Source organism: Melanotaenia boesemani, chromosome 6, assembly GCF_017639745.1.
Source record: "Melanotaenia boesemani isolate fMelBoe1 chromosome 6, fMelBoe1.pri, whole genome shotgun sequence".
NCBI lineage: Eukaryota > Metazoa > Chordata > Actinopteri > Atheriniformes > Melanotaeniidae > Melanotaenia > Melanotaenia boesemani.
In genome coordinates, this window is record NC_055687.1 from 33,518,808 (window position 1) to 33,533,167 (window position 14,360).

General features: G+C 41.1%; 1 protein-coding gene across 2 annotated transcripts in view; it reads left to right on the top strand.

Moving 5' to 3' along the window:
- Window positions 1-14,360, top strand: part of cep192 (centrosomal protein 192) — a 31,678-nt gene that overhangs the window by 1,892 nt on the left and 15,426 nt on the right. For both annotated transcript variants that reach the window (XM_041989150.1, XM_041989151.1), the window contains exons 4-30: window positions 316-473; window positions 723-784; window positions 1,106-1,241; window positions 1,454-1,569; window positions 1,677-1,766; window positions 1,888-2,040; window positions 2,190-2,340; window positions 2,554-2,771; window positions 3,040-3,159; window positions 4,452-4,607; window positions 4,999-5,257; window positions 5,374-5,523; window positions 5,639-5,703; window positions 5,824-6,045; window positions 6,324-6,465; window positions 6,561-6,643; window positions 6,737-7,000; window positions 9,375-10,203; window positions 10,338-10,443; window positions 10,556-10,712; window positions 10,999-11,659; window positions 11,857-12,000; window positions 12,187-12,335; window positions 12,507-12,737; window positions 12,887-13,012; window positions 13,932-14,072; window positions 14,283-14,346. In XM_041989150.1, coding sequence (XP_041845084.1) covers window positions 316-473; window positions 723-784; window positions 1,106-1,241; window positions 1,454-1,569; window positions 1,677-1,766; window positions 1,888-2,040; window positions 2,190-2,340; window positions 2,554-2,771; window positions 3,040-3,159; window positions 4,452-4,607; window positions 4,999-5,257; window positions 5,374-5,523; window positions 5,639-5,703; window positions 5,824-6,045; window positions 6,324-6,465; window positions 6,561-6,643; window positions 6,737-7,000; window positions 9,375-10,203; window positions 10,338-10,443; window positions 10,556-10,712; window positions 10,999-11,659; window positions 11,857-12,000; window positions 12,187-12,335; window positions 12,507-12,737; window positions 12,887-13,012; window positions 13,932-14,072; window positions 14,283-14,346 — 5,153 coding nt within the window. The remainder of the gene's footprint in view (window positions 1-315; window positions 474-722; window positions 785-1,105; window positions 1,242-1,453; window positions 1,570-1,676; window positions 1,767-1,887; window positions 2,041-2,189; window positions 2,341-2,553; window positions 2,772-3,039; window positions 3,160-4,451; window positions 4,608-4,998; window positions 5,258-5,373; window positions 5,524-5,638; window positions 5,704-5,823; window positions 6,046-6,323; window positions 6,466-6,560; window positions 6,644-6,736; window positions 7,001-9,374; window positions 10,204-10,337; window positions 10,444-10,555; window positions 10,713-10,998; window positions 11,660-11,856; window positions 12,001-12,186; window positions 12,336-12,506; window positions 12,738-12,886; window positions 13,013-13,931; window positions 14,073-14,282; window positions 14,347-14,360) is intronic.

Genomic DNA, 14,360 nt, shown 5'->3' on the forward strand with positions numbered 1-14,360 from the left:
TCTGTTCCCATTGAAGTTGAGCCAAAAAGGAACCAACTTAATCCAGTGTCTGCTGTAGTCATATGACAAGGGACTGAAAGCTGATTAAACATTTCACATGAGTCGGACACTAGTGGGGATTTTTATTTTTTTTTAATGTCTATATTAAAGAGGCTTCATTGTTTAAAAAAAACCCTTTGGGAGAATTTATTTTTTTATTTTTTTAATCCAAGTCACAGGGTTTTATGTTAAATAAAAATATGGACATTGGAGTAGTATTTCTTTTTTCATGCTGTAATGTGATCAGAAATATTTACACTATTGCTTGTTTTACAGGGACAATGCAGATGACTTTATTGCAGCTCACCGCCTTTCAGACGTGCTGGTGAAGATCAGTCTGGATGAGACTGGGTCCAGAAGCCAAGTCTCCACGTCCGGTTTTCTTCCCATACACATGGCTTCAGAGTTTGGTCGGCCCACAGAATTCGGAACAGGTTCAGAGCTAGAACTCTCTGCCCGTATTCCACATCGCTGGCTCCATCCTGCCTTTTACCGTTTTATTTAGCTTTTTTTAATTGAAGTTGAGGGTTGATTTGAGCCTCATTTTGATGGGTTTAACTATGTCTGCTGCTTGTTAAGTGTTTAAAGTGTTTAATCATTTCCTGCACTGATATCAGTATTTGTTGAAGTTGGAATGTTAATCTAAAAAGGTGTTTTGTTTTTTTTACTTTCTTCCCTGTTAGATCTGTCAACAGGACTTTTGTCGTTTGCTCAGTTTAGACAAAAGGAGACTGCAGATGCAAAGGTACAGGCTTTGTTTTTTTATGTAAGTTGATCCATGGCCAGATGTAAAGATGATGCCCTAACTAACACTGACTGATAAAAAGTTGTTTTATTTATTCATTTACTAGTTTTTTTATTTTTTTGTTTGTTTGTCAGTTAGTTAAATTTGGACAAAAAATCTTTTACTTGCCAGGACAACAATAAACTAAGACTATAAACTGTTTTTAAAAATATGCATTAACTGAATGCATAAAAAAATGAATATGAGGTGTATTCACCTCAGGCTAGCTTGTAATGACCCAAGATGATATCCTTTCTATTACGTTCCTCCAAACACACTCAGGGCTTACCAGCCACAGCTGAGGAGGATCACAACCAGAGCGAAGGAGTGGATAGCGACCATTTCAGTGGCAGCAACGCCAGCTTCCTGGCAAATGAAAAGCTCATGTCTGTGGACAGCATGAACAGTGATATCACAGGTATGACTAACCTTCATTTTACAGCATCTGAATCTTACTTGAATATTTTTTCACAAGCTAGCGTTTCTTATACGTCATTGTTCGGTTTGTGATTGAGTCACATACAGTATCAGTCAAGTGTGGACTCATTTACCCATTAGATTCCATGGTGTGTACAAACCTATGACTGGTACTGTATAATTGGTATAAGCTTGAATATTTTTGGCCACCAGATGATGACATCGATTTAAACAATCTGCCTGATGATGAACTGGAGGTCTACTTCAATAAACTGATTCCTCCTGCAATGCAGAGAGGAAGAGTGGAGGGTCAGGAGATTCCTAGAACAGTAAGATTGGCAAATACTGTTTTGTGAGAGCGCTGAAAGTGTGTTTTTTTTTATTTATTTAAATCATTTAGTTGTGTCGGCCATTAATACAGTGTATTAATGTACAGGGGGTGGCAGCTGCTTCTGATGATATATCAGAGACGAGTTCTACAGAAGCAGAACAGTATCGATATCGGTTCCTTGATCAGTACGATCAGGTGAGTTCGTTCGATCATTACGTTTAAGAGTCAAATGTTTGACCTAAAGAAATATAAATTAAATTAAGTAGAATTGTGTGATTTGTAAGGATTTACTGTATGTCGTGCACCTTTTTTTCAGGAGGATTTCCAGATGCCTGATGTGCGCCTTGCAGCTACAGGTATGGATTCCTGTCCAGCCAGCGATGAGGACACGGAGGATGAGCTGGAGTCGGCAAGAAGGATCAGCAATACCACCAGGACACGGCTGCTGCCAAGCACGTCCAGACAGCTGGTTAGAAATAAAAAATTATTTTATTATTTTTTTTTCTTCCTAAATCTCCAATACCCTGTTTTGGCCTCACACACACTACCGCACATACCTCCACAGACTATAACTGAATGGACTGAACCACAGTTATACTGCAGTTTTGTGTTTCATAGGTTGGAGAAAGTAACCATCCCACGTTCAGGCCCGGCCTAGAAGGGGGCAGTTCTGATGATGAGGCCTCTGCTGGCCGTAGCGGTCCTTCTCTGTCTGGAATCGAACATAGAAGATCTGCTGAAGGACAGGTCATCAACCCTCCCGTCACAGGTGTAAACATGCGGCATCACAGATTTTCCCTATGACACTCTGGTTTTTTCTGACTCTCTTGGCCATTTCAATTCTTTTGGGTAATTCTGAATTATTAATTTTGACCAACTCTGAAGACGGTAGTTACCAAGGTGTTATTGTGTTGTGAGAAAAGAGCTCTTTGATCCGTTTTGTATGACCACCAGTTTGGTTTGTGCCACTATGCAACACCAGGGGATGGAGGAGGTGGAGATGGGAGCAGTGGGAGTGAGGAAAGTGGGAACGATGGGGGAGTTTCAACCATCCCTCTTCCAGTGAACAATGTCCACACCACCTACGACGCCCTGCGTGGTCTGGGAATTGTGGGTAGCAGTCCTGTCAGTGAAGATGAGAATGGTGGTCTGAGTAATCTGCCAGGTCACGGAAGGAACGGTCTTCCCAGGCATACAGAGGTAGGAGTGAGGATATTGTAGCAACTCATTCTTTCTTATCTTTGAGTTTTTCCCATTTTTTGTGATACATGAAATATTAGTAACCTAATTGGCATAATTACTTAAATATTTATACAGTATTTCACCATCTCACCACTGTTAATGCAGTTAAAACCAAATTTAGAGACTCCTTTTGAGGAAAAAGTCTCACTCAAAAAGTCACCATCAATATCACTGTTGTCTCATTTTATATGTGATGTGAGTGGTGATTTGTTTTTTCATTTTACAGATGGGCGACCGTGTAGGCCCTGTAGGAACCGGGGAGGCCAGCTCTGCTGAAGGCACATCTGGGGCACCTCAGAGACTTCCTGTCAACTGGAGCATGATGTTGGACCGACAAGAGGCACTGGTGAGTACAACATGCTTCGTGTGCATACAGTGCTTTGGAAAAGTATTTTTCAACCTGGGTGATTTTTCTTCACATTGCAGTCTTTTATTTTAAATGAATATGTTTTGGGGGTTTTATGTAATGGACCTTCACAAAATACTTCAAACTTGTCATCTGGAAATGAAAAGGGGGAAAAAACTTAAAGTATTACTCTCTTTTCCTTTGAAGCCTTCAGTTATGATCTGGTGCTACCACTTGCCTTTTACAGGGTGATAAATGCAGCTGGTGTATTTAAAAAGGTTTTACATTATTGAATAATAAAAACAGACTAAATTAAAATGGATTTGGCCTCTTCTAAAACACCTCTTCAAGAAAGCTATGTACAACAGATACTTCTCACTTGTTGTGATATTTAGAGTTGGACTTGTTAAGACATCTGTTTGTGGTCTGATTATGTTTTCCACATTGCTTATAACTGTAATCCTGTACCAGCATCTGTTCACCCCCTCCAAAACCCCCTAAAAGACTTAATTCCAGCTTTCAGTAGAGGCCCAGATCATGCATTCACTCCAAAGAATTCTAGATTAACTATCAACTAGGGATGCGCCGATACCACATTTTTACAAACAAAGTACAAGTACTTACATTTGAGTACTTGTCAATACTGAGTACTGACATGAGTACTAATAAATCGCATTACAGTTCACTGGTAAGGAGCGTGAACCAGATGCGATGACTGAGTGGTTAATTGTGATGTGTCATGTGACTCATCCTGCAGCATCCTCTAAATGTAAGGCTTGAAAACGGTCAGAATCTTCATAAAGGAGGAGGAAGTGGTTTTTGGTGGATTCTGTTCAGCACTTTGACAAAGCACCTGTATTCTTCTGCAGAGATAATGCCAAATTCACATTTTTAACATGACATGAGTAATAACTTTTGTTAATAGAATTAAATAAAACATTAGAGGAGAAAATTTTAAATAAAAGAAAAAGTTAAATAACAAAGAAGAATACTAATAATGATTGTAATTACCACTTAAATTTAAGATAGCTATACCTGCGCATAGCAAACACTGATGTTGTATCCGAGCACTTTTATGGATACCGAGTACAAGTGCATGCACATGGTATTGGAGCAGTAGCTGATACTGGTAGCTGATACTGGTATCTGTGCATCCCTACTATCAACATAATTTGATGATTCTATGGATTTTATTTCACTTTGTCAAACCATCATTCTTCCTGAGTGGCTTAATTAATATTATGATGTTTATTCACGTGGATTGTTTTTTTGGTCGTCTTCTTTCATACCAGGATGCTATGGAAAGCACGGACTCCGGACCTGCAGCTGATCGCTTGTTGGATTCGGTCTACTTGAGGAACGGAGCTGGACTGAGGAGACCTCAGGATTCAGCAAACCTAACGTCCTCTCACCTTCAAGGCACCCAGGGGAGCTTTTGCCTCTCCCAGGTACGACATGTATAACAAAGAAGCATGTAAAAAAACTGAGATTTGACCAAAATATCCATTTATTTTTTTTCCTAATTTATTTACACATAAGCTAATGGTGAAAATACCTAAACTGGCATAGTTGTAGGACATTGCATCTCTAGCAAGCAACGTTGTATTAAGTGTAGGAAACTGATTGTGGTGTTTCATTGTGGATTCCTTGGAATACTTTTTCCTTTTTAAATTGTGTTTTATTGTACATTATCGTTGTGTGTCTTCAAATACTCTTTTAAATAAACATGATTATTATTAATAGTGATAGGTAGGTGGATAGATAGACTGATTCAAATAACAGTTCAAATATTGATTACCATGCAGTCTACATAGCTTTCGTTGTCAACCTGTGCCTCAGGTTCTGCTACCAGATTGTGATGACAATGATGGATTAGATGAGCCTGATGGAGCTAGACACTCGTTAGGACTGAGGGGAGGACCCTGTGGTGATGTGACTGCTGCTGAGGCCTCAGACGGTAACAGTGAGGATGACAACAATCCCCTTTCGACTTCCCTGGAACCCAAGTATTTCTCCCAGAGTTTCCACCAAGAAGAAGATGATTCAGATGAGGGGTGGAACCATTGTCCGGACAATGTGGAGCTGGAGTTTCAACAAGGTTGGTTGTGTTTATGTCACAGGTGTCTCAAAGATATTTAGTATGTGGTCATAGTTTTTAGCTTTTGCATTTATTTTTGCTTGTTACACTCTAACTAATGAGGTTTTTGTCTTCAGCTGCAAATGCCACTCATAACGTCGTTTACCAGAACGAAGAAGGCCAGTGGGTAACAGACCTTGCATACTACTCCTGCTTTGAGAAGGAGGTTGATGGGCAGACGTCTGAGGTTGAAGAGCAGTTTCAAATCGAGGACTTTGTACCTGCCAGTGAGTTCAACAATTGTAATAAAAACATGTAAAAGACGTATAAGGCCATAAATACACAACTTTGGCTTTTTATGTTTTGTTTTCTTCTTCCCAACAACGTTTTCTTCTTTTGCAGGTGATGCTATGGCAAAGATAGTGAAGGATCAAGAGGACTTTGAAAAGGAGCACCAATTTATGCAGGTATATATCTAAAGCTGTCCCTATTTCTGGCGTTTAGATGGGAGTGTCATATTAACGTTATTTGCTACAAACACATAAAAGATGAGTAAACAGCACCACGGCCTGTTACTGTTCACTCAGGAGGAGCAGATTGAACCAGCCAGCAGCAACAACACCTTTCACAGTGACTCGTCATGGAAAGTCCCCACAAATGGCCAATTTCTGATGAGGGCTTCTCAGGTCTCCTCGGAGTTCAGGCAGGCAGATGAAAGTTACCTGCGACTGTCTTTAGGACAGTTTTTTGGGCAGCGCTCTGAAGCTCTGGGCTGTTTGGGAAACACTGATGTGGATGAAGTGAAACGGGTGAGTAATTACTGTTTACAGATATGCACAACATGTCTTATTGGTAGATTTGGATCATATTAAGAGTTCAGTTACATGTAGAGCCACTGCCTGATCCCGATTCCTCCACAGATAATTCTGATAGTTGTATTACAGCACATTTTGTGGAAAATGACACGTTTTCTAATTTAATGTAAAGCTGCGGTTTTATTTATTTATGGCTCAGCATTTAAAGTCCTTCTGAGAAATGATGTAAAATAAAAAAATGATCACAGAGAGCATACTCTGTTTTCCTGTAGCCATCCTTTGGCTACATCATTACCTCTCCAGAGAAAAGGGAGCCATTTCCCCTAATTCGTCCCTCAGAAATCACATCTCAAGGCAATTCTCCCCACAATGACACAACGGAACTTAGTGAAGCCGACAAAACACTCAACCCAGGTATGTTTTTAGTAGTAACAATAAGTCATTTTCTAACGTTTGTATTTTTGTTCATTTGAAATGATTTACCCTGGTTTCTTATCATTTCTGTGTAGAAGACCTCGACAAAACTCTCCATGTTCCAGGTGAAAGGATGTCTCCTAAAGGGGATACTGATCCAGAACATTGTGAACCAGAGGTACAGTGATAATTCTGTCAGTAGTGAAATATTCTGATGTAGGATTGAAGAGGGATTTCTGTGGGTGTATAATGTAACCTCACTTGTTTTTAGGCCTGTACGCTCAGGGCTGCACCTCCTGTACATAGCCAGGGCTCAGGCTCTGAGTTGAACCAAAGCTGTTTGTCCCCTGACAATAACAGCAGCCAGCTGATGCTGAGCATTAGTACGATTGCTTCAGCCATTGCTAATGCATCCATCAGCACTGACCCATCACAGCTGGCTGCCATGATCATGGATCTGTCCAAGAAGAGCCGAATGAGGAATCGTCCAGAGTCTGCCGGCAGGAATGCAGAGGAACCCGCTGCAGCGCAACATGTAAGAATGTGAACATATGTAATCGATTTTATTTTATTGAGGATATTGGAAACACACAGAAAAATGCAGTGTGTTCTCAAAGTACTGTAACCCCACAAAGTTCATCATGGGTTTCTTCAAGATGCCCCTGGTGTCCACAGAGTCTGGGGCAGCATGGCTCAGTGGGTAGAGTGGTCGTCTTGTAGCCTGAGGGTTGCCGGTTTGATCCTCAGCCTGTCAAGCTCATGTCGAGGTGTCCTTGAGCAAGACACCAAACCCGAAATTGCTCCTGATGGGTCGTGGTTGAGCCCCTTGCATGGCAGCTTCCGCCATCAGTGTGTGAATGTGTGTGTGAATGTGATGTATATTGTAAAACACTTTGGTATCATTCCAGGTACAGAAAGGCGCTATATAAATACAGACCATTTACCATTTAAGGCAGGCCTTATAGTCAAAGCATAGGTCATAAATGTTATTTTTGGCCCCCATGTTAGTGGATTTGAGCATCCGCACCAGCTGTGTGACAAAAGTTTGTGAGAAAAGTACAACACAAAATGTCCTAAGTAAATAGTAAACATTTCTATTGCTTTGAGCTGTTTGTTCATTTTGTTATATAAAAGTTCGTTATTGATGTCCCTAGTCATACTTCTAATGAACACTAGATAAAAAATCAGCAGGAGATCTCATGTTTTTAAAAAAAGAAATAAGGACCTAATCTCACAGATAAAATGGTACTTGGAGTTATTGTACCTGAAATATTACAGGACATGAACAAAAGGCCAGGGGGAGTTGGACAAAAGATCTGGGTCCACACAGGTTTGACACCGAGACCACAGCCTTATAATTACAACCCTGATATGCATCACAGAAAGCAAAAAAAAAAGTCATATAATTTCAAGAAAGTCAAAATTCACAATGATGAATACTGAGAAGGAAGAAACAGCAAACTTTGGCACAACTACTAAAAGGGCACTATTACCTATACTGGTTGTTGCAGCAGAACTACTCCCCATTCCCCTTAAATCGATTAGTAGCTCTTCAAGCACAAATTCTACAAAATATTATACATATACTTTACGTAGAGCACAACCTTTTTTTTACTAGGCCTTTTTTTCTGTCTCCCGTCCAAAATGACATTCCCAGAAAAATAATTATATCTTTACAAAGACTGAATGTATAATCCTGGTCTCAGAGAAAAGCTGAGGCATTTGAGATTACTACAGAAATGTCAGAAACAAGATGTGTTACTCTGTCAGAGTAAATTCACCTGGAACATAGTAAAATGGTTATTTCTTCCTAAAAGAAAGCCACATTACTTTCAGTGAAAATCAGAGGATAGCAGCCCAGTTCTTCTAGGAATTAGTAATGTCTGATGAGGAACTGTGCAGAAGCTGAAGAAATGAACCCGAGCAGTTTTTCCGAGTGTTTTAATAGAGGTGTTACGCAGGCAAATACCTCAGTAACCCTGCAGCTGATGTTAATGATGGACACCACTATCAATGGTCAGGAGAATCCAGGGATTGCCCCCACATTCACCTTAGAAACACCATGAAGATCCAGAAAGAATTGAAGCCCAAGATGGTCTACGATAGACAGAGTGAATACTAAACCTCATTCATCTTCAACTACTAGGACATTCATGATTATTTTCAAACAAATGCAGTCATAGAAAAACACATTAGCAGAGTTTTTAAGCGATAAAATAAAGCTTTTCATCACAAAACAGCAAAAGTAAGACATGATTTATGGTTTTGGCTGCCAACTCCCAGATCTTTTGTGCCACAGTGATGAGACAGACTTTATTTGTAATCAGAAGAGTCTCTGCTTTCACATGACTACTTGTTTGTGTGGTTTACTTGAAGTGGAGAAATTAGCAGGAACTCTAAAGTGGACAGCGGCGTTCTCATGTTTTTCCTACATTCCCATATAATTGCTCAGGGTTTGAACTGATTTTTGCTTGGATTCCAATGTTTGGTAGAGTCTTTGAGCAGAATTTTTCCCCGTGATTTTGACTTGTTGCATGTTAGAATTGGTGTGTCCTTGTATATTATTGTGCACGTATCTCATGCTGCCCCCTGTACAAGAAGATGTTAAAGTGGTGTTTCTAAACTCCAGGACGGACATCCTAATACTTGTAGCACTGATCACCAGCGCTACAAGAAATGGTTACTTGCTGGCAGCTTTTCCAGAGTGTATCCCTTCACTCATTTTCTGTGTTGTAGGAGGCTGGTTGATAATTACAGCTAAAGGATAAATGACTGTAATTAGTTTTTTAAAAATCTTTCTGCTCAAAAATGTTTAAACATATTGGTGAATTTGTGTAGTTGTTGTATTTCAAATGTCCATTAAAAAATGAATATTTAAAGATCATATATATTTTTTGTCTTCTCTGTAGATCCAAATTGAGCCAGATTACAGTGCCATCCTCGACACACTGCAGAGAAGCATCTGTGCTGGAGAGATGAGCGCCTTTGACATAGAAAAATACCTTAAAAAGGCTGATGTGTCAGGCACCAGTGACTCCTCTGAGGCCCACACGACCTTTGATTTAAGTGGTTGGGTTGATGGTCTCGGCTGCTCTCAGAGGAATCCTCAAGCGGGATATCCTGTGAACCAGGAGAATGAGAATCAGCAGCTCTCTTCAAGTACAAAAACTGAGGAGGACAAAGGAGAAGTGATGGCGCTTGCAAGTACACACTCCTCTGCAGTGCTGCTTTCCAATGCATCGTCACCAGCAAAGAGGGGAGACTTAAAAAAAAGCTCTATTCCACGTCCTCGCCTGTCACTCGGCGCTGCCAGAAAGTCTGAAGGCTCGAGGCAATCTTCCCCACCCAAGCCTGCAGCAGACAAACTGAAATCCTCTGATAGCACTGCTGCGTCTTCAGCAGAGACCTTTAACTGTGCAGGCAGGACCTCCACAGAAAACGAAGTCAAGCCTGGAGAAGTGATCTCTAAAACGTCCAATAATGAGAATGCTAAAAGCTTACACAGAACCTCCCCAAACTCCAGAAAAAGACACTCTGGCCTGCCTTGCCGTAAAGCCTCCTCACCCTCAGCCCAGAGGTCGAAGAGTGTAGGCCAGCAGCCACAACACAGACCCAGTGGTTCTTCTGAGAAGAAACCAGCAGCAAGCTTCACCGCTGCTCCTCTACCTCATAACTCTGTGGAGAAACATGTTGGCTTCTCCTGCCAAAATACTCAGCCTCCACGAGACCCTTCATGCGGTAAGTGTCTGACTGCTGATGTTAACAGTAGTAATCATAATACATGAAAGAATTTCCTGGTGGGTCATTGGAAAAAAAAGAATGTCTTAATATTTATTTTATTAATTTTTCTTGCTTCTAAAAATGACCAAAAGGGTTTTCTGAGCCATGCGTGGAGGAATCTCAAGGCAACTTTAGACCATCCACCTCTCCGCTCACTCACTCTTCTCCAAGCCAGGCCTCCATTCCCAGTGCTGACTGGTAGCAGGCATTGTTTGTATTCAGATAATACAGTATTTATTAGTTTTGTAACTGATTACAACTTGATTGATCCGGTAATCATTTAACATTTTTAATCTTTTCTTCTTTCCAGGTTGTCGTCACCTACGTCAAAAAATGGCGTTGTTGCAGACAGAAGTCTGGGTCCTGACCTCTCACCTCAGTCTCTCTGCTCCAGTCCCAGTCTCAGCAGGCTCACATACATCTCAACGAATGATGGCACTGTTGTACCTACACCTGAGGGCCATAAGGTACCGCAAGAGCTTGGGCTGGGAGGGCTGAAAGTTCCCTTTTAATGTTAAATGAGACATGAACATGTGACATAGTCAGATCACTATTAAGACATTTTGTGAAGTGTTAGGGATGTGGTGAGCTTATAGTGCATATTAAATAAAAGAATAGTTGTTGAGAAATATTAATTTTTCTGTAATCAAAACCTATAAAATGGTCAGTGTAGATTTTCTGTGTGGATGTGGAAAACGTTTTTGTAATGGAACATTTGGTATTTATTGTGCTGGTGTTTTCTGGTATCCACAGAGGAACTCATCTATGGCACTGAGTACCACAATCATCAGATTCAGCCCAACTCCGCCTGTGGAACCTGATGCACCGTCTAACCTGGATATTCTTAACCTTCCCAAAAGCCTTGATGGTGTTCAGTCGCAACATTCAAAAAGTCTGGACCCACTACCAGCGCAGCAGTGTAAAAATCCAGAGTTCTCACGCAGTAGTTCTGCTCTGAGCTGCACCCGCAGCCAGAGCAAATGCAACTACCGCTGTTCAGGTGACATTTCCACAGGATGCAAGAACCATGAGCATCTTTCTGAAGCAAATGCAAGGCAGCTCACAAAAGTGGATTCAGGTTACTGCAGCAATCTAAACATTCAGCAGATCAGCGGCTCCCACCAGTGGCGAACTTCTACATCAGTATTTCCGTCCGTATATGCTGGTGGCCTCGGCGTGCCCCCTGCCTGCTCAGCAGAGGGGCTTCATTATGTGCCAATCCCCAGCTTTAAGCCTCAGTGTCCTGGACTGATTGACCTTTCCCACAAAGGAAATATTCAGTCCCTCCTGACCGGACGGCCCCTCATCAGCTCCCAGCTACCTCAGCTGTATTTGGGATCTGAAGCTTCGTTACATCCTGGTACTTTTCATGTTGGCCCACCAGGAAATGCTCTCTACTCTGTGTCCTCTACAGGCATGTCATCTAGTTTTCTTTCTTTATAGCAATAATATTGTTTTATTATCTACAGAATTTAATGTTAGAAATAATTGTAAATGATTTGTTGGCGAGTTTTAAAAATCTTTAAAATGAAAAAATAAATGGAATGCCAGAAAAGAAAGGAAAGGGCCAACAAAGAGTGATCTAACTGAGACACATTCACCCAACATCAGGTCCTATTGGGATTTCTGGAGCTGCTGAGTCCCATCACCTCCCTAGACCACATCAGAGTCAGCAGGAGCTGAGAATGATGGGAAAACCATACAGTCAATATGGTGGAGAGCCACTGGTGACGGGTGGTCTTGAGGAACTGAGAGGTAGCATGCAGGTCTACTGTTTACACTTTTGAAACTAGAGAAATAATGACAGCTTTTAAAATGTAAGTTAAGATTGATCAGACTTTTTTTCTTCAGTGTGAGCTTGGTACATCGTCTAGATTTCATTGTGAATAAAGTTGCAGTATATCATGGTGACAGTGATCCCTGTCCCAATTTCATCCTCAGGCCAAGTGGTGGTACCAGAGGAGCTTCGGTTCCCACATGCCTGCTGTGTCGGCATTGCTTCGCAGACCTCATTAAGCCTCTTTAACCCCTCGGAGAGATGGCAGCAAGTGTCAATCACTGTCACCAGCTTGGCTATAGATGGAGAAAAGGTTAGCTGGGGGCTATGTGTCCTGGAACATTTCACATTTGAAGTACAGTATTGGATATTTTGCCTACATAAATGTCAAAATGCTGGCTTCAGACAAGTGACACAACTTAATCATTTTGTTGCTCATACTATACGTTACTTGTGCTTTAATTGCTCATACTGATGTCTACAGGTGGACAGCTTGCCTTACCAGTGGTTGATGGTGAAGAACAAGACAATTATTGGCCCCAAGAGTACAGAGGAGCAGAAGGTGCTGTTCGTCCCTCCCCAGGCTGGTGTCTACCAGTGTACCCTCAGTGTTTGCTCCTGGCCTGCATCAGCTGACACGGAGCTGGCTGCCAGGGCAAATATATTTGCCAAAACTGTGGTGCTTGTTGCCATAGCAGAGAATCCTGCACTAGAGGTAGGAGTCTCCAGTTTAAGTCCCAAAATTCATCAAAATTTGAGTTTGGATTTAAGATGGTTGAACTACTGAAAATGGATTATTTGTGAGGAATTATACGTGTGGACATTTTTTAAAGCCAATATCTTCAAATTTATTTTAATTCTCAGATTGAACTTGGCAAATCTGGTTGTCTGGATTTTGGAGACCTGCCAGGAGGCAGCACTAAGTCACTTCCCCTGAGATTGCTCAACAGGACTCGTGCCACCGTACCCATCCGTCTCGTCATCAGTGCGGTGCGTTAACACGTATTGATCCAAAAGAGTGATGCAGGCTGTCTGAAATCACTATACTAGCATTGCCCTCGTATAAAGTGATATTTTTACTCACCCTATAGCAGGGACGACCAACTCTGGACCTCTTGGGCCAGTGTAGGTTTTAGATGTTTATCTGCTGCAACACACCTGAATTAAATTAATGGGTCATTTAGGAGGGTTGAGCAAAACCTCACAACAAGCTGTTGGAGAGCCATTTGATTTGAAACAGGTGTGTTGCTGCAGAGAAACATGTAAAACCTGCAGGATAATGGCCTAAAAGCTCCGGAGTTGGTGATCCTTGCCCTATAGAGAGAACTTTAAGTATCCCACAATGCCCCATTAAACATACCGTACATCTGATTTCACTGATGCTGGACATAAATAGCATAATATAATCAAGTAAAACACCTAAATCTGTTGCATAAATAGAAGTTTGTCTCCCTAAGGGTAGAGTTTTTACATATCATAACTGCAGGCATGAGAAAAGTATGCGAGTTGTCCTGAATGTGAGCAGAGGAGAACACAAACAGTTCTAGGCAAAGAATACAGGTTTTGACTTGGTTCTTATGATGAGGTTGATGCTGAGCCCACTGTGTGATTTCACACACAGCCACAGTGACCTCCAGTGGCAGCTGTGTGAGGATAAATACAGATTTAAAAGTTACCTCTAAGTAACACACAGCTGTTTTTAAATGCTTAGAAGATAACACCCAAGTCAGTGACAGTATTTATTCTTTTTATAATGAAATATTTACTCTGTGAACTAAATATTGTAGTTTTAATACCTTGCTTAGATTTTTACTTGTTAATTAAATGATCTGTGAAAGACATTTGTCAGATTCTGTTGACATGAGCACTTTTATTCTAATATTTCTTATTCTACTCTTAATTCCTCCAGAATGCAACAGCATGGCGATGCTTTACCTTTTCCAAACACCCCGTCCCTATAACGTCTGAGGCTACACAACAAGCTGGACTCATGACTCCAGTTTCTTGTCCCTCGGTGATGAATCATGTGTTGCATGCCAGCTACGGAGAGGTTAGCATTCCTATAATCATGTCAACTTTAGACAACGTCTGCCATTCAAATGGTGACATGCTGGATAGTGTCCTCAGATTTACTCTGAAGTTCTTTGGTATTTGGGCACAATATTTAATAAAGTAGTTAGTCAAATAATGAAGGGGGGTTTTCTCTTAAGTGCACAGTAGCTAAACTGGCTGGTATGACACATTTAACCGTTTGTTTTAGAGTCCAGAAAGCTTCACTGTCTGGGTTCATTTCAAGTCCCCTCACAAGCATGCAACCCCCTCAGGTAATAAGTTTATC